A 20,504-nucleotide genomic window follows, 5' to 3' on the forward strand; every position below is an offset into this window, starting at 1 on the left:
AAGCCGGATCTTAGAGACATTAAATTGGATTAGATGGATTGGATTGATCTGGCTCAGGATAGGGACCGCTGGAGGCCTCTTGTTAACACGGTAAAGAACCGTCGGGTTCCATAAAATGCTGGGAAATTCTTGAGTAGCTGCAGAATTGGCGGCTCCTCAAGAAGGGCTCAGCTCCATGAGTAAGTTAATAAGTTGGGAGTGACATAGCTCAAGCGGTTAGTCGCTGGCTTCCCACCGAGGCGGCCCGGTTTCGATTAATAAGTTATGGGAAGCTGGACAGAATTCTTCTTATACATCAAGCCTAGACCACAAACAAGCAAGGATAATAATAATTTGATATGAAAAATTATACATATCTGCAATTTTCAATGCCAGAAATTATTTTACTTTTTCTCCACAAATTATTTTTATGTTTGGCTTGATGTTGGGAAGTTAAATCTTTAATATGACGACCAATTTAGTCTGCCTATGTATTTTCTTAACAATTATAAATCACTCCGCCCAATGTGACCTGTAAGTTTTTTACTACATAATATTTTTAACATTTTTATCTATTTTAAAGGACATTTTCATTCGAAACCCTAGGGTTCCGCGGACCTCCATTTAGGAAACGTTGTACTGAAGTCTTATTTACTGCACACTTTTATTCATATTAAAATAGATAAAATAAAATATGTCTCATTAGGGCCTATATACCTTATTTGTTTAATTATGATGCAACTCACAGGCCAAAATTCATGCAACATACAGAGTATCCATTAAGTCTCTTTACAGTTTCAAAAATTTATTACAAAGGCAAATGAAAAGACAGATAAGTGGAAATTATTACAACATGAGACATATATATTTAAGTTTTTTTGCCTCATTTAATACACCTCTATATGGGCACCATTAGTTGCACGAAGCACATCAAGACGGTACTCGATTTCTTGCCATGTTCGCTGTAGCACACCCTCATCAGTAGTGGCAATGGCATCAGTGGTCCTCTGATGTAAATTAGTGATGTCCCATGCCTTTGTTCGATACACGATATCTTTAACATAACCCCATAGAAATAAGTCGAGGTGTGTGATATCTGGTGAACAAGGTGGCCAGGGAATTGGGCCACCCCTTCCAATCCACCGGTCTGGAAATATTTCATGTAGGAACCCACGAACGTGCAGTCCCCAATGTGGTGGTGCACCATCTTGCTGGAAAATGATGGTTGGTTGAAGGTCATGTAGTTGTGGTGCCACGTATTCAGGTAAAATATCAAGGTAACATTTGCAATAATTGATGGCTCGTCGAAGAAAAACGGACCAATGATTCGATTGCACTAGATCCCACACCACACATTCACCTTTGGACCATCTCGCTGAAGTTCTCTAGTCACATGGGGGTTTTCTGATCCCCACATTCTCACATTGTGTGTGTTCTGTTTCCCTGAAACATGAAAGGTTGCCTCATCACTAAAAAAAACGAGTCGTCAATTATTGCAAATGTTACCATGATCTTTTACCTGAATACGTGGCACCACAACTACATGACCTTCAACCAACCATCATTTTCCAGCAAGATGGTGCACCACCACATTGGGGACTGCACGTTCGTGGGTTCCTACATGAAACATTTCCAGACCGGTGGATTGGAAGGGGTGGCCCAATTCCCTGGCCACCTTGTTCACCAGATATCACACACCTCGACTTATTTCTATGGGGTTATGTTAAAGATATCGTGTATCGAACAAAGGCATGGGACATCATTAATTTACATCAGAGGACCACTGATGCCATTGCCACTACTGATGAGGGTGTGCTACAGCGAACATGGCAAGAAATCGAGTACCGTCTTGATGTGCTTCGTGCAACTAATGGTGCCCATATAGAAGTGTATTAAATGAGGCCAAAAAACTTAAATATATATGTCTCATGTTGTAATAATTTCCACTTATCTGTCTTTTCATTTGCCTTTGTAATAAATTTTTGAAACTGTAAAGAGACTTAATGGANAGATTTATGGACATTCTTTATATATGCATTGCACTATGACTGAGACGTTCAAGGTCGTCTTCCTTCCTCCCAGTACTGTACATACGTTTTGTCGAAGGTTTGGCTTAATTCATTCATCCGAGCAGACGCTTTCCCGGTAAATACTTGCCTGATGTTTTCATATTATAATCTTTCGATTTCAACAAACTGCGTGGTTTTAGTCCGCAAGCGAACTATACCGACCGAGCGACCGCCGCTTGTCGGCGCAGTTAGTGCCAACTTTAATGGATAGAGAATGTCACGTGGTCAACGAAACGAATCCCCACAGCCGTTAATTTCGCTTTTCTAGACCGGAGCCGCTATTTCCTTGAAATAGCTCCTCAATTATCCTCACGAGGCTGAGTGGACCCAGTTCCAGACCCACTACTTCTCAGAAAATCTGGTAGCGCCGGGAATCGAACCCGGACCTCTGGATCTATAGTCAGGAACTCTGACCACTGAACCACAGAGGCGGTCAGTCTTTACATTATTTGCCGGTCCGTAGAACACAGGACGCAAGAAGTTTTCCGATGAACGAAAGTTTCAAATTAGGCAGGTTAACTGTAATTTTATAAAATGAGGCTCTGCTATGAACTAATTAGCGTTCACTACTTCGCATTTTCGCTCGACTCTTTTATGTTATAAGACTCTGCCAAGTTGGTAAGAAAATCACACAAAAGGCCAACCACAATTATTACACGGATTGTAAATAGAGCTTGTAATCCGTAGCACATTGCATTGCTAGACTTTACAAGTAGGCCCATCACTGTAGATACAGTTTCAGTCATTTGTCTAAAAGAAAACTGGTGAGGCGGTGGTTGGGGGGGGACGATGTTATGAAATTCACTCCAATTTGAAATAACCTCCATTTCATGTCTTACAACACTTTTCCACAAATGAAGTTCTGGAAATAATCATGCAGCTGTAACTAGTAACTAGTAAGCCTGTCACAACATTACAAGCTTCGCGGAAGAGATGTCGGCTGCTGCGCATTATTCATGGCCTGGAATCGATTCATACACCGTATACCGCATATATTGTTGAAGCACACAGAAAAAGCAGAAAAAATAACGTAAAAAAAATGTGGCCCGTGGGGGGATCGAACCCACGACCTTCGCGTTATTAGCACGACGCTCTAACCAACTGAGCTAACGGGCCAACGATGCGTTGTATGAACGGAAAACGCTTATGAGTAGATGTTCTTCTCTATAGTTGTGTGTATGTTTTCTTTTGTATGAAGTGTGTGTATAATGTTCGTAAGTATTCATAATTCTATCTTAAAGTACAACAAAATATATATATAGGTTTGCGTTATTATATTATGTTTATTTCCGTAAAATTGTGTCACTATATTACTGTCATAGACACACAGACGCCATACTTTATTTTTAGTAGATGACGACCATCACAATTCGAAACGCTTAACTTCGGAATTCACTTTATAATGAGAAATATGTACGTAAATCTACGTGAAACGCAATTACAAAATATGTATACTGGAACTTGGGTACAACTTTCCACTCTCTTATTTACTAAAGTTTTACTCCCACGCACATTTTATTGTTTATTCAATTATATCTACCAGTATGAATACTAATTTTATACGATCGCTTTGCTTTGATTATCGTGCATACTATGACATTTTGGATATTTTGCCAACAGGAACGCTCCTTTCCCTATCCAGCTATTAATTAAGAATTTCCTGCCTATCTCTGCATATTATGAAGCTTACAGGTTTACATCATGACTTCTCAGGAAACAGCTCCTTTTGTGGTGACTCTCAGAATTATTTGTTGCCTCTGACCTTGAGGATATATACGTTTTGCTTCTTTTTGTGGTTGGTTTGTACTTTAATCCAGTTTGAGTTATATTCATGTTATGTTGCAGACATTCCCTGTACTTCCTGTTAAGTTATGTAAGATATGGACCAATGCTCAGTATTACGTAATACGTAGCAACAACGTGATTGGCGGATGATTTGAAAGATAAATCGGACTCCGCAAATCAGCCGATCGTCACTTTCTTTGATGATGATAAATCACATTCCTACTGTTCCGAATCCTCCGCCAGGGTCTTTAGCCATGCCATCTCGAGCGATCTCGAGGATCCCGAGGCAGAAGTAGGCGCGAAGGCGTAGTGGAGCGGACTGCCATCTTGTGGCTGAACCATGGAACTTATTTCCTGTTTATTTATTAGATCAGCTGCATTCTAAGGCAGCTGTGTATGTCAGTTTGATACAGGTGGTAGTAGCGCTGCCAAGCATTGGAATGCCTGTCTTTTTGTTATTGATACTCACCTGCAACATTCGTTCATCATGGCATATTTAGATATTGAGAGTGAGAAGTAAGTATTAGCACTTATTTTTGTCATATTTTTTAATGTTTTAATCGATGTTGATCATTAAGATACAATGCTTTCTTGATCACATCTTGACGGCTTTGGGTAACTCAGTTTTAAAATACTAGAACTGAATAAAGTAGATTTTGTAGTAAGTGTTCTTTACTAGTTCGGTACTGCATAAAAGAAATGGTTTTAGTTTGTTACTTAACGAGTTGTTTAGTTGAATAAGTCAATGCTAACAAAAATCGAAATGAACATTACAACAATTGACAAACGTTATTTATTTTCTCTGTACTGACGAGAGCTAACTTTTAAATAGTCGTTACGGTCTAAACTGAATACTGATTTGTAGTATTTCTTTGGGACTGAGTCCCTGCATAGAATTTCATATATTAATTTACCGATACCGACGGGGAGAGATGAAAGTAAGATGCAGTTTACCCCAGCTTTACTTACAATGTGATACATGTTTCCTCTACATACGGTGATTTTTTACTTTTTGTTTAAATTATGTCAAGACATGCCGAAAGACTTAATGACTAATATACGTGTATTAGGTGATAATGGAAGTTACATTTTTTGAAAGGACGTGGTAACTATGCATCATATCGCTAAGAAACGTACCACTCTGTTCGGACGCCTTAGCAGGGCTAAAGAAACGTGGAATGACGCAGAATGCTGGAAAAAAACCAACGAGCCCTGATAAGGGCATCTGTGACATAATAGCGATAGATGTGTTATGAAATATTAACCGTAAGCTTCTTACAATATAGTAATCAGTACTGTGCCACCTACATTAACTTTTAAAATACTTCGCATTTTAAAGACTTCCCCTTTTATGATATGATACCGTATAGTCTGGTACATCGTTACCGGCGTTGCGAAGAAATCTGCTGCCTCCACCTTTAGGATGAAAGACTGAAAATGGAGGCAGCGTTTTCCTCCGAAACACAGGCAGTGATCTAGCAAACAACAGAGGCTCTAACCTTGATAATCAACATCGTAAGGACAAAAGATCTCATGCGGTATTTTGGTTATGGACGGTATTTATGGGGTTCGTATGATTGCTGGAGTAAACGGTAATAATCTTTATAAATTGTGCTAACTCGGATTGCTTCCTAAATGGAGACTCAGTGTGATTTTGTGAGGTGGGAAATAATTTTTTACACATTTTGGGATGAATTTAAAAGTCATGTATGTTTGATTTTTGTCCTAAGTTAATTACTTTTATACTGCTGTTGCGTTTTCCTTACGTTTTATCTATCTATCTATGGCTCTACATCCCTTTGTTGGACCTTGGCTGCTTTTTCAGTTTCTTAATCCTATATATCGCCGGTAGAACTCCTTGGAAGGGCGATCAGCTCGTCGCAAGGCCTCTACCTACACATAGAACAACACAAACAGAAATAAAAGCACACAGACATCCATGACTTGAGTGGGATTCGAACCCACGATCCCAGCGTTCAAGCGAGCAAAGACAGTTCAAGTCTTAAGACCGCGCGGCCAATCTGATCTGCACCGCATGCTTTAAGTTACCAAAACGATGCGCTTCGTGGTTGGACCATTGTTGTTGTGTGCTGCTATTAAGAAAACGTATTCGTTATCTCTAAGTCTTGTCGGTATCTCGCAAAACACAAGGCTTCACTCGTGAAGGTTTGCGCGTTGTAAGAAACCGTACAAGCAATGACACTGATGTTGTTACGACGAAATATGCAGAAAGTGGCAGAGATACTTTCATTTCGGATTTATTATTCTTAAAAACCTATACAGCTAGAAGTATCCGTGGATCCTCAAAGCGACTGAATAACCAAACAAAAGGGGAAGCACATAGATTACCACCAAGGGTGTTCGAAAGGCCGCGCCATAGCTCAAGCGGTTAGTCCCTGGCTTCCCACCGCAGCGGCCCGGGTTCGATCCCGGGTCTGGTCAAGTGGGATTTGTGGTGGACAAAGTGGCGCTGGGGCAGGTTTTCTCCGAGTACTTCGGTTTTTCCTGCCAATCTTCATTCCACCAACTGCTCCACAATCACCCTCACCTATCATCTGGGGCTGGTACAATAGGCCAGAAGAGCTGCAGTACAAGGGATTTAGTCCCACCGCACTAGCAATAACAAAAATATTATTAAGGTGACCAACTCAAGGATGATGAGAGTGGCATGGCCTGTAGCCCGTATGGGGGAGATGAGGACTATCTACTAGATTTTTTCAAAGAACTGAACATAATAGATTATTTTTCAGATCTCGCTGTGAGAGGATAATATTAAAGTGGGTCTTAGGAAATGTAAATGCAATTAATTATAGTGTTATCGCTGATATCCGCACTTTACAGTTCAACGTTATACACATACTAATGTTCTCAGTCTTCACTAGTCATATCCTGGAAACGGATTTATAACAGTCTCACTGTCACTGCACCACACTTGCAGACATCTTTGCACAGCCTAATTCCTTTCTTGCCATCTTCAGAGACTCTCAGTGCTTCTGACAACAACTAACTTCTTGCAGAGTCAAAGTTACTTTACGACTGACAGTTTACCGCGAATAAGTTCGTCTTCGCGTCAATCCCTTTGAGACTCACGACTAGTAATTTTTCTTTTTCCAACTGAACACTCTGACGAGAGGATTAGTCTGTCGTTTACAACTGCTGTTGGCTCTCACCAGCGCAGTCATCGCCTGGCTGCTAAATTACTGCTGGTACTCGCCAGCACAGTGAATCTTGGTTCCTGTCGGTCCGGCCTTCAGCCATCATGTCGCAGTATATTAACGTTGGCCTATTAAGTAATAAATAAATATCTCTATTGTTTTACCTGTTGTTTTTTATGCTTGGGCTCTCAGTCGGATAGAAAAACCCAAATTGAGAGTATGGGGAGGAAAAAATGCGGACCTCAAAGAAAATAAAGGATCCTTTTACTAGAACGCCTGTGGCGCTTTGCTTTTTATAGTTCTGCTGGTAGAACCATTCATTTCTCGCGTAGTTGTGAGGAAATATACTCCATCCACTACAGGAAGGAGGGTACATCATCGTCAGTAGACCGTTACGTCATTATTAGACAATTCCTGGATTATTTTCCTAACAATCCCCAATTACGTCATTGGACTTTTTCAATTGACTTAATTTTTCCAGCCGCACAATGGCCCTGGGGTCGACTCAGCCTCTAACAGAAATGAGTACCAGGAATCTTTTTGGGGATAAAGAGCTATCAAAACCCGTTCGGTTCCAAACAAATTTTTGTTAAAATGCCTTGTGTTTGAACGCATGAACCATGTGATCACCCGGACACACGAACTAGCACTGTGCTTCTTTACATAATGAAATGCGCGCAAAGCGGTCGCCCTTGACAATTTTTGTAACGTACGCGTGTGAATGTTTAACACATTGTATGAGCAAGAAAAACATACAGGTGTACTGGAAATATAGGATTTTTAAAAAGTACTGGAAATGTAAGTTATAACGCAGTGCTATCTATATATTGCATTTACATACATATTGGAGCCCTTTCATAATTTGTATTTGTACGAGGGTAAGTCAATAAGTAAGTTACGAATGGATATAGAACTTAAACAAATAAGAGTACTGACTCGAAAAATGCTTTTATTTCTCAACATAATCTCCCTGTACATTGAGGCACTTGTCCCATCGTTTCTCAGGCCCCTGAAAACCAGCAGCATAAAATTCTTTGGGCTGCTGTCGGAACAAGGCAGTGAGTTCTCTTTCTACAGCTTCATCGTCGGGACAATGTTCAGCCGAAAGATGATGTTTAAGAGGACCGAACAAATGGAAGTCGCTTGGAGCAAGACTCATCACCTGTGACAATTCGGGCTAGCATATCGTGTCCTTCATCATGGTAGCCTTTGAGATGCTGTAATGCCAGACCCATTCTTTGCATTTTGTGTTGTGGGGTCAGTATGCGCGGCACCCATCGTGCACAGACTTTGTGAAAACCTAACCTGTTATGCATTGTGAGGTAGGTCATGCCGTGTGAACACGCCTGGTTCCGACAGCAGCTCAAATAATTTTATGCTCCTAGTTTTCAGGGGCTTGTGAAAAGATGAGACAAGTGCCTCAATGTACAGGGAGATTATGTTCAGAAATAAAAGCATTTTTCAAATTAGTACTCTTATTTATTTAAGTTCTATATCCATTTTTGACTTACTTATTGACTTACCTACGTATTAACCTAGTGCTTCAGTGGCCGCGTGGTCTTACTCATGAACTGTCTTTACTCGCTCGGACGCTGGGATCGTGGGTTCGAATCCGACTTAAGGCATGGATGTTTGGTGTACTTATGCGTTTATGTTGTGTTTGAATTGTCCTGTGTTTAAGTAGAGGCCTTGCGTCGGGCTTATCACGCGTCCAAAGAGTCCTCCCGTCTGTAAAAAACGATTACGGAACTGAATAAGAGACCAGGGCCCTGAATGGGCTGGAAGAGCCACTGAAAAAAATAAAAAAAAACCTAGTGAGTAAGTTATGTCGTTTCCATGCTGTGGCGAGGTCAAGAATGGTGGAGCTATACATCCTGTCCCCCATACGTCTTCATGGTGCCTAATTAAATTAAATCAGTCCCGCAGCCATTACCGGAATTTAAAGGGTTAATGGTTAATTAAGCACAGGGACTTTTCCTTTGCCTTCGCTAGGTAATTTTGTTGACTTTCAGTTTGGGCGAAACGCTAGATTTATATCGGAGGAACAGATGTACCTAGAGTTCTGTCTTCTGGTATATACCGCCATGTGGTCCGCCGAAAGTCAACCGACGCTTCGGAGGAACACGTCACCTCCATCATCAGGGTCGAAAAATAAGTCAAGCAAGAAACCAGCGTGAAGCAGGTAGCAAGAAGAGCTCTGCTTACTTCGTTATATCCCACAAGATAGAACTCTTCATAACCAACGCTGTGAGAACCTCAGATCCTATATAGCTCTATCCCAGAAGATGGAACTCTTCATAACCACCGCTGTGAGAACCTCAGATCCTATATAGCTCTATCCCAGAAGATGGAACTCTTCATAACCACCGCTGTGAGAACCTCAGATCCTATATAGCTCTATCCCAGAAGATGGAACTCTTCATAACCACCGCTGTGAGAACCTCAGATCCTATATAGCTCTATCCCAGAAGATGGAACTCTTCATAACCACCGCTGTGAGAACCTCAGATCCTATATAGCTCTATCCCAGAAGATGGAACTCTTCATAACCACCGCTGTGAGAACCTCAGATCCTATATAGCTCTATCCCAGAAGATGGAACTCTTCATAACCACCGCTGTGAGAACCTCAGATCCTATATAGCTCTATCCCAGAAGATGGAACTCTTCATAACCACCGCTGTGAGAACCTCAGATCCTATATAGCTCTATCCCAGAAGATGGAACTCTTCATAACCACCGCTGTGAGAACCTCAGATCCTATATAGCTCTATCCCAGAAGATGGAACTCTTCATAACCACCGCTGTGAGAACCTCAGATCCTATATAGCTCTATCCCAGAAGATGGAACTCTTCATAACCACCGCTGTGAGAACCTCAGATCCTATATAGCTCTATCCCAGAAGATGGAACTCTTCATAACCACCGCTGTGAGAACCTCAGATCCTATATAGCTCTATCCCAGAAGATGGAACTCTTCATAACCACCGCTGTGAGAACCTCAGATCCTATATAGCTCTATCCCAGAAGATGGAACTCTTCATAACCACCGCTGTGAGAACCTCAGATCCTATATAGCTCTATCCCAGAAGATGGAACTCTTCATAACCACCGCTGTGAGAACCTCAGATCCTACACAGCGCTATATCCCAGAAGATAGAACTCTGCATAACCACTGCTGTGAGAACCTCAGATCCTATATAGCTCTATCCCAGAAGATGGAACTCTTCATAACCACCGCTGTGAGAACCTCAGATCCTACACAGCGCTATATCCCAGAAGATAGAACTCTTCATAGCAACTGCTATGAGAACCTCAGATCCTACATACGAGTACATAGTCTACATCTGGATCATAAGTTGGCCTATGTTGTGTTCTACACTCTAGAACAGAGGTCAGGTCAGTGGTGGGCTTTTCTGGACACGGTAACGAATCTTCGGGTTCATTAACATGAAACTTTGGACAACAGATAAATATTTTGTGGAAGCGGGTTCGAATACCTCCATCGTATCCCTGCGAGTCGTAGGAGGCGACGAAAAGGGAAGCCAGTGCCTGGGGGTATAACTGGGCCACCCTGTGTCTGGGAGATATACGATGGGGTACCCAAAAGAAACCGAACTAATTTTTTTTTTTGTGGGCAGAACTTTTATAGTACCGCGTTTTGCCGCTATGAGTGCATAGAGGTAACATTCCTGAGTCGATAAGCCGACTACCGTTGCTTCAGAAGGCAAGGACTAGTTTCGGCAGAGTTTATAGTGACAACTGTTTTGTGTCATCGTCGTTTTTGGAATGGCCCGAACACATGAAAATGTTGAAAAAATTCCTGAAATCATCAAGGAAGATCGACGACGGACCATTGAAGAAATTGTGGAGCTGTCGGGAGTGACTTGGAGCTCAGTTCAGCGAATTTTGACAGAAGATTTGGGAATGAAAAGGGTGGCTGCGAAATTCGTGCCACGACTGCTGACTGCTGAACAAAAACAAGGTCGCGTGGAAGCATGCTGTGCTTTGAAAGAAGAGTCCCGAAATGATCAAAACTTTTTTTCAGCGTTTTGCTGATGTTGCTGAGGTGAAGGATAAAAACGACGGAGGCGCTGTCAAGCATCTCAAAAGATGAATTTAGACAATGTTTTGAAAAATGGAATAAAAGACTAGACAAGTGTATTAGTGTAAGTGGAGAGTACTATGAAGGGGATTGAAGGTTTGTGCTTAAAATTTGAATAAATAAGTTTAAAAAAGAAGTTCGGTTTCTTTTGGTTACCCCCTCGTACATACTGGGATCTGACCCTCCAGGTTACGGGGAGTCTTCAATCTGAGACAATAAGATACGGTTGTGAGTCCCGCAGGACTAGGACCTTAGAATGACTGCGCTGACGAGGACCACCAGCAATATAAACGACAGATGCATTATCTCGTCAGATAGGATGTTATACAGCATAAGAGCTATGATCGCAAATGTTAAGTTAAAAAAAATTGATTGTTATGAGTCTCAAGGGGCTTTTCACCAAGACGAACTGATTGGTGGTAAATCGCCAGTCGTAAAGTAACTCTTAATCTGACTCTGACAAATAAATGTTTACCATAATGAAATCTCGTTGTTTGCGTTTCAGAAACTTATAATGAATCCAATTGCTTTGTAGTTTTCATTATGCAAGCCATCATAAGAAACCTCTTGGCTTCCGTTGCACGCCCTGTCTTTACAGGTTTCGCAGGAAATGAGCAAGACATTGAACTTCATGCTCAATTTTCAGTAAATTAGTAGGCAAGAAGCGCATTGGTGACAAAGAAAACTTTGTACTTCTCAAATCAGAATTGTCATATTTAAACTGACTCTGGTGACTCTGCTGGACAAGTAAAAGTAAAGTTTTCCTTGTGGTTAATTAGTTAAGCACTGTGCCATAAAGGGACCGCCTCAGTGGTCTAGTGGTCAGAGTTCCTGCCTACAGATCCAGAGATTCCCGGGGCTACCAGATTTTCTGAGAAGTACTGGGTCTGGAACGAGGTGCACACAGCCTCGTGATCATAATTGAGGAACTATTTCACGGAAATAGCGGCTCCGGTCTAGAAAACCGAGATTAACGGCCGTGGGGATCCGTTCAGGTGACCACGTGACACCGTCCATCAGCAAAAGTTGGTACTAACTTTGTCGACAAGCAGCGGTCGCTCGGTCGGTATAGTTCGCTTGCGGACTACAGGCCACGGAGTTTTACTGCTCTAGATGGAGGTGAGTGTTCAGCTTCACGCCCCTGCCGCTTAACTCCTGGGGAAGGAACCTCCGGTACTCAGTGGATATGAAGGCTGGGTGGATTCCAGAGTCGGTCTGGACTCTGTGGAGAAGAGAAAATTCTTGTACTGACGGGAATTGAACCCCGGCCGGGAAGGGCATAAGGTCACCGAGGGTTTCAGGATTCCTGGACGCTGATTCAGGCGTCAGTCGGCGTCTGAAGGTTGAAGAGACCCAAAACAGTCCATGTGTTAGTCTCCTCAGAGTGTAATGTTCAGTGAGTGAGACAGTAGTGAATCAAGATCCCAACGCATAAAAATAAGCCGGCGCAATGCAGTCATTGTCTTGTCAAAAAATAATTCCGATTGCATAATTGTGTTTACATAACAAATTACAAAGTAACTTAGGACATTTCATGTTCTGCCACTATGTAAGTTCCGCTTCACTGATAAATATTTTTTTTGAACTGAACACACGATACGTCTTCGAATTTTTTAAAGCGTGGAGGATTATTATGATTCTACAAAAAAAAATGAGATGAAATTTAAGTTCTCACGACGGTGGATATTAATGCTACCGTCGTTTTCTGATATGCCACAGTAGAGTCTTGTAGAAGAAAGTCCGAAAATTGAAGTAGCAGGTTAATGCGAAATGTTGGTATCTACCAGAATAGACGGCGCCACATCCAAGAAACCCATAATCATTGACCTATTACGAAAGAATATAAGGCCCAACGTGTCAGTATGCAACATGTACATAATCCATACCCCACCCTATTCCATCATGACCTTGAGGTGTCACCTGTGTTGAGACGAGCGAATCTTTGTATTCGGGAAAGAAATGCCGCGTAGTTTCTCAGAAAAACACGGCGCCAGAACCCACACGACCGAAATCTTCGTAGTGACCACTGTGGGACCCTCAACTCCAACATAAGTTTATGTTGTCTTACTTCAAGAAATATTAATTTATTTAGATTTTAAACGAACTTATTATCTTGTCGAAGCTCTGCAACTACATCAACTTCATTTTAATCTGTATACAAAACAAACTTCTAGGCCGCGTCATAGCTCAAACGGTTAGTCGCTGGCTTCCCAAAGCGTCGGCCCGGATTCGAGCCCGGGTCTGGTCATGTGGGATTTGTGGTGGACAAAGTGGCGTTGGGGCGGGTTTTCTCCGAGTACTTCGGTTTTCCGTGACAATCTTCATTCCACCAAATTCTCCATCATCATAATCACCCGGGGTAGGTACAATAGGCCAATCAGTGGGCGCCGTGCCGAGTGGACCCAGTTGGACTCCACCCCCCACTAAGTGAAACTTCTTCTAACATTTCGTAGTATCTTTCCATTGCAGACTAAGGGCCAAGAAGGCCCACTCCTTATACAGACATTCAACCACAGTCCATTCGCGGAGACGAGAGAGTCCTCGTAAACAAATGCACGCGGTATCTCCTTGGCTCTTTGAATGAAAACATGCAGCGATCACGTGATGCGTGTATCATTGCAAGGACGTCCAAAGTTCACTCTTCAGTCTGAATGCAGGTTAACGTGCGTCCGAATGCAGTGAGTAAACTGAGTAACTGCACGCATTGTCCACTCCTTGCTGTCAGCTGTGGCGACTCGGGGCTTGCTTTGTTTACGAGGACTCTCTCGTCTCAGCGAATGGAGTATAACTAACTCCATGGAGCTTAGTCTTTCTTGAAAAGCCGCCAGTTTCTCAACCGCATAAGATTTTTCCCAGTTCTTATGCAACCCAAAGGTTCATTGCCATGTTCACAAGAACCTATCACTGGTTTCTATCCTGAGCCAGGTTAATCCAGTCCATACCAACCGATCCTATTTCGCTACGGTCCATTTTAATGTTATCCTCATATACATCTTGAGCAGGGATAGTGCAGTCGGTATAGCGACTGGCTACAGGCTGGACTACCGAGGGATCGCAGTTCGAGTCCCGGTAGGGTCAAGAATTTTCTTTTCTCCATGTAGTCCAGACCGGTACTGGGACCCACCCAGCCTCCTATGCAAAGGGTACCGGGGGTTCTCTTCTTGGGGGTAAAGCGGCAGGGTCGTGAAGCTGACCACTTACCTCCAACTGGTACCGAGGTCAAGAAAATATGGATCTATACATCCTCTCCCCCATACGCCTTTATGGCGTAGTAATTAAGCCAAGCACACGGACAACTTTACCTCATATATATCTAGGTCTTCCTAGTGGTCTCTCCTGGCTTTCCCACCAAAACCCTACTTACATTCCTCTTCTCCCCACATGCGTGCTACATTCCCTTGCAGACGCTTTCACATAGACCACTTCCTCACCCGCTGTTGCTTACCATGATAACGCTTTGCTTAATTATGTTATGTGCGCAGATGTTTTAATGTCTTCTACACAAATCGCATGAGAATAGTTTGTGTTGTTTTCTTGTTGTGTATTGTTTATCGGAAATATGTTCATAATTAATTCATAATTAATCTTCTTTAAAACTTGCATTAGTTGACGGCCTCTGTGGTCTAGTGGTCAACGTTCCTGGCTACAGATCCAGAGGTCCGGGTTCAATTCCCATCGCTACCAGATTTTCTCTAAGAAGTAGTGGGTCTGGAACGGGGTCCACTCAGCCTTGTGATGATAATTGAGGAGTTATTTCAAGGAAATAGCGGCTCCGGTCTAGAAAACGGAAATTAACGGCCGTGGGGATCCGTTGCGCTGACCAACTTCTGTCCGCAAAAGTTGGCACTAACTTCGCCAACAAGCAGCGGTCGCTCGGTCGGTATAGTTCACTTGCGGACTAAAATCATTGAGTTTTTTATTATGTAAATGTCACCTGTGGTTATTAAACAATGCGAATTTTCAATATATTTTCTTCTTACCATCCATCCATTACTGTGATTTCTTATGTATATGCGTATACGAGTACACACATATTTGCATAGAGCATACATACGTACATTTCGTTTGTCACATTCTATTCTGTCATACTGATAACGTTTCTTTTGAGATAAAGTTAAAGAAATATATGAAGTATGCCCTTTAGAGATAATAATAAATTTGTAAGCATATTCTTATCTGTCTTTCGCGTTTCTCCACGAAAAGAAATTTGTATTTTAGAGCTAATTTTACAGTGATTTTTATTCTGTATTTCCAGGACCATAAACATTTCTCGATAAAGATTAATTTATATTTTGAAGAAAGCAGTCTTCTGGGATTTGGCACCGCGTATATGTGGTGTTAACCGACGTTTCGGAGGAACGTATCGCCTCCATCTTCAGGGTAGAAGAAAAATATAAGAATTCCCTGAAGATGGAGGCGATACGTTCCTCCGAAACGTCGGTTAACACCACATATACGCGGTGCCAAATCCCAGAAGACTGCTTTCTTCAAAATATAAATTAATCTTTATCGAGAAATGTTTATGGTCCTGGAAATACAGAATAAAAATCACTGTAAAATTAGCTCTAAAATACAAATTTCTTTTCGTGGAGAAACGCGAAAGACAGATAAGAATATGCTTACAAATTTATTATTATCTCTAAAGGGCATACTTCATATATTTCTTTAACTTTATCTCAAAAGAAACGTTATCAGTATGACAGAATAGAATGTGACAAACGAAATGTACGTATGTATGCTCTATGCAAATATGTGTGTACTCGTATACGCATATACATAAGAAATCACAGTAATGGATGGATGGTAAGAAGAAAATATATTGAAAATTCGCATTGTTTAANAAAAAAATCCACCTCATCGGAATTCGATCCCGCGACTTTCCGGCTTGTAGCATAGTGCCTCAACGTTACTGCGCTACCGCGTGCCTCCCCTCTTGCGAGTGTTGCCTGACTAATATATGTCGTTGAACAGTGAGTTACTTGACGATTTGGTTTTGATCGAAACCTTTCACAAAATCTTTTTTATTGTTTCAGTGTAGTCGTAATGACCAGCCATTGTGACGCTGTCGAAGAGCGGGAATCATCCGAGAGCTGGAGAAATGTCTGGAAGCCAGTGCATCAGCACGCAATTGAGTGAGTATTGTACTTTTTGAACTTCTACTTAGAGCCCTTAATGGAATGCAGTAACCTTCAGGACTGGAAGTTAGGTTTAGATATCGCCAGGTAACGAGTAGGTAAGCGTGAGGTCTCAGGGCGCCTGACCTGAATTGGACAGCAGGGTGATCCACGGAATAGAAGTGGGTAGGTGAAGTGAGACACTTCGTTAGTTAGTAACAAGTCATCTCTTCACTGTTAATATATTATCACGTGATAAGTGTGACTAGACACGGGGTTTGGATGGGTAACTGTATTTATTGGACATTCGTAAGTACAAATAACCACGACAGTCTCAGTGAATTACACATTCCAGCAATCACTGTAACTACAGCACTCATAAAGTCATCGCAGTATTCACTATCCGTTGCTTGGTAGCGGCTTCCAATAGCGGACGCTACCCTTCCTCTGGTTTCCCAAAATTCCCCTGACATCTGCTACCAGATTTTCACAGGAACATCTCACAACGACTAAACCTCAGCAGTTCTCTAACTCACTAAATCAGTCACTCACCAGCCAACTAACTCAATTTACTTCACTCAGAGTTAGAATTACTTTGAGTCAAATTCAAAGTCACATTGCGACTGACTGACAGTCAGTCAGTCAGTCAGTCAGTCAGTCTTGGTGTCGAGCCCAATCTGGGGCTCATGACCAAATATTTATTACTGGGCGACAGTTTAGGTCTTGTTATAGTGGGGCGCCCTCTCTGACGAGAGGAAGGGTCTGTACTTTGTCAGAGTCATTGTCTGTAGTAGTAAGTCATTTATCATAATGTAAAGGATATTTAGATTTTACATGTTAAACATGATAATGAATGTATTAAATATATAAAGGGCCTCTGTCAGTCGAGGCTCAGTACAGCAGGTTATGCCCTATTATTAGTAGCTTCCGCTACAACGGCAGTGTAGTCACTTAATAACGTGCCGGCACATTCTTCGCCCGAATGTCACATCTGCCATGGATCATACTCCGTACTCTCCTGACTTGGCTCCAGCTGACTCCTGGTAGTTTCCAAAACTCAGTGAGCGTGCCGAAAGCAAAGCGTTACTCTGATGTTGAGGATATTAAATCACCTACGAGAAACATTCGTACAGACATTCCTGTTCAGGATTTTAAAAACTGTTTTGAACAACGGCCGAAGCGCTGAGAACATTGTAAAGTATTGGAGGAATATTACTTAGAAAAAATCTAGGTTGTTAATACCTGCAGCTCTTAAGATAAGTCTCGAAACTTATTTGCCCGTAGTCGATTGCGATCTTCTAGGTCCTGAGGGCACAGAACTTTCTGGCTTGTAAACAGAACGGTGTGGTTGCTTAGAAACACGTTCTTTTGGATGTGTTGTTCAGTTTCTCGCTGCATAAGCAGTCACTTGGATTGAGAGACAACTCATTTTGCAACTCAGCGTAAAGTTGTCACTGAGCTTAATTATTTAAACACCACGACATGAAGATGTATGGGCTAGAGGCATAGCGCCAACAATCTTTACTTCGGCACTAGATGGAGGTGAGTGGTCAGCTTCAGGCCTCGGCCTCTTTACCCTACGGAGAAAGAGCTCCAAGTATCCTATCAATAGGATGCAGGATGAAACCCAGAGCCGGTCTGGACGCTGTGGAGTAGAGAGAAATCTCTTGACTCTGTCGGGAACCGAACCCCGTAGCGAATCGCTATCTCAGATCCGCAGCATACGCGATATCGTGTACGCCATATATTTTGTAAGCAGTCTTGTGAAAAAAATGTCCTCTGTGCGCAGGAAGATATCCGGCGTGGCGATGTTGAGTCTCGTCGAATGTATTAATTTTCTACTGATGATGTCATGATTTACTTAACTACCAGATGCTGACAAACATTCGAAGGCACACAATATTTCGCTTTTTGTTTATAGACATAACATCTAAAAGTTCAATACAATGACCAGTTTTGTGGACATTACTGATCGTCATAATTTCTAATTGAAATCACGGAATTCTCTCTTCTCCATGTCGTCCAGACCGGCTCTGGGGTTCACCCAACCTCCTATCCAGTGGGTACCGGGGGTAAAGCGGCCGGGGCTATACATCCACTCTCCCATACGCCTTCATTGCGTAGTGCTCAATTGGTTAAGTACAGGGACAAATTTACCTTACCACATTTAGGAGACTAGTCTCTGCCTCCGTCCTCAGACCCTATATAGATTAGTCCGACCTACGATTTGTTCCTCCGAAACGTCGGGGGTTTCCCGAACTACTCGGCGTTAAAACTCAGAAGACCGTAATGTTCAGTACCCACGTTCTTTAATCTGTGAGAAGATTCCCCTTCCGGCAAGAGGCGTGAAGTGTTTTGGGGCAAATATATTTTATTTACTGCTATTTCTTTTTCTGATCTGTTTTGCCGCTCAAATGCTGGAAGTAAAACTGGACATTGGACTCATTTAAGTACACAAAATGAAAGTAAAACATGTTATCTGTTCTTGATAAGCTCTTTAAAAGATTAATAGCAATTACTGAGGAAGGGGGGGCCCTTGAGTGTGGGTGGAAAATGAATAGTTGTAGAATTCGGCGGTTCAGTGCGGAAGTGAACGTAATACTCGTAGTTAATTCAGACGTTGCATTCAAAACTTGTCTAATGTGAGCATCATGTGCGCGTGCGCACGCGCATATGAGTGCATGTAAAATTGGGAATGTAGAGCTGAAGGCAGTTCTGTTGCGTTTAGGTTTCACTGTAAATGATCTTGCACCCAGCGTTCAATCAATTTGTACTTTTATCTTCTAGCTACGGTAATTTGAGGATTATCTATCTATCTATCCATCCATCCATCCATCCATCCCTGTTGCTCCCAGACGGAGCATAGGGTATCCTTGAAACACTTCGTTTCACTTAAGTTCCTTAATCTTAGATAGTCGGTAGGACTCCTTGGATGGGGGATCAGCCCAACGCAAGACCGCTACCTACACACAAACACAGAATAAACGCAGAAAAAAACATCCATGTCCTGAGTGAGATTCGAACCCACGATCCCAGTGTTCGAGCGGGCGAAGTTCATGCCTTAGTCCGCGCGGCCACTGTGACCGGCAATTTGAGGATAAGCATACAAGCAATACGGCGGGAACATGGCTACAAATTATTATATTTTGGTAGTCTGGGTTATGGTACTGCTTCCCTGAAGATGGAGGCAGTATGTTCCTTGGTAACGATGTCATCTGTCCACCAGATTACACAGTATCATAATCCGTAACTCCACAATATGATACTGATCGCCGTGAGGACCCCATGTTCAGATGTTATACTCTTTAATTAATATTTTGATTTTTTCTGCCTTTCTCAAAACACGCAGAACCAAGCAGAGCGGATGCGTCACCAGGAGAAACGAAAGCGACCTGCTTAACAAACATAAATGAAACACGTCGTTAGACACAAAGGCATAGCGCAACATGACCAGAATGAAACATCTAGAACCATTCTAACTACAAATCCTTCTTACAGCAATTTCTCAGATTGTGTCCGTTATATCCGGGTCCGTTATAACGAGGGTTTACTGTAGTCACATTCAGTGACCCGGGATAGCGACTAGCTACGAGCATGGACGACCGAAGGGTCGGAGTTCGAGCCCCGGGAGGGTCAAGAATTTTCTTTTCTCCACGTCGTCCAGACCGGCCCTGGGTTCACTGAACCTCCTATCCAATGGGTACCGGTGTCTATTTCCCTGGGAGTAAAGCGGCCGGGGCGTGAAGCTCACCACTCACCTCCAACTAGTGCCGAGATCAAGAAAATGTGTATATATCCACTCCCCCATACGCCTTCATGGCGTAATGCTTAATTAGTAAAGCACAAGGACACCTTTCCTTTTGTTTATTGCTAGTGGGATTGGACTAAGTCTCTTGTGCTGCGGCCACTTCTGGTCTATTGTACCAGCCCTAGTTGATAGGTGAGGGTGATTGTGGAGCAATTGGTATAGCAATAGACAGGGGAAACCGAAGTATTCTGAGAAAACCTGCCTCAGCACAAATCCCACTTGACCAGACCCGGGATCGAACCCGCACCGCCGCGGTGGGAAGCCAGCGTCTAACCGCTTGAGCTATGGCGCGGCCTCAACTTTACCCTTACTATAATCACATTCAGGAATCGATCTGCAGACTTTCTGAGCACAGAGCCAACACAGAGAAATCTGAGCCAGAGCCGGTTAAGCCATTCATCGCATGGCTGGTTTGTGTGACCTCGCTGGCTCTTACACACCCATCCCCCTCCTCACCCGGTCGACCAACAGCCGTATCCTGTATTAACAT

At 42.5% G+C, this 20,504-nt stretch overlaps 1 protein-coding gene and 1 non-coding gene across 3 annotated transcripts in view; one reads left to right on the forward strand and one right to left on the reverse strand.

Annotated features, from left to right (window-relative positions):
* Nucleotides 1-3,090: 3,090 nt before the first annotated feature.
* Nucleotides 3,091-3,164, reverse strand: Trnai-aau. Its single transcript has one exon. It is a non-coding gene; the product is annotated as a tRNA-Ile (tRNA).
* A 984-nt stretch (nt 3,165-4,148) lies between these two features.
* The window catches only part of LOC111869850 (protein SERAC1), a 59,188-nt gene continuing 42,832 nt past the window's right edge, over nt 4,149-20,504 (forward strand). For both annotated transcript variants that reach the window (XM_023861681.2, XM_023861682.2), the window contains exons 1-2: nt 4,149-4,349; nt 16,126-16,224. In XM_023861681.2, the coding sequence (XP_023717449.1) occupies nt 4,321-4,349; nt 16,126-16,224 (128 nt within the window). In that variant the 5' untranslated portion in view covers nt 4,149-4,320. The remainder of the gene's footprint in view (nt 4,350-16,125; nt 16,225-20,504) is intronic.

Source organism: Cryptotermes secundus, unplaced genomic scaffold, assembly GCF_002891405.2.
Source record: "Cryptotermes secundus unplaced genomic scaffold, Csec_1.0 scaffold286, whole genome shotgun sequence".
Classification (NCBI taxonomy): Eukaryota; Metazoa; Arthropoda; class Insecta; order Blattodea; family Kalotermitidae; genus Cryptotermes; species Cryptotermes secundus.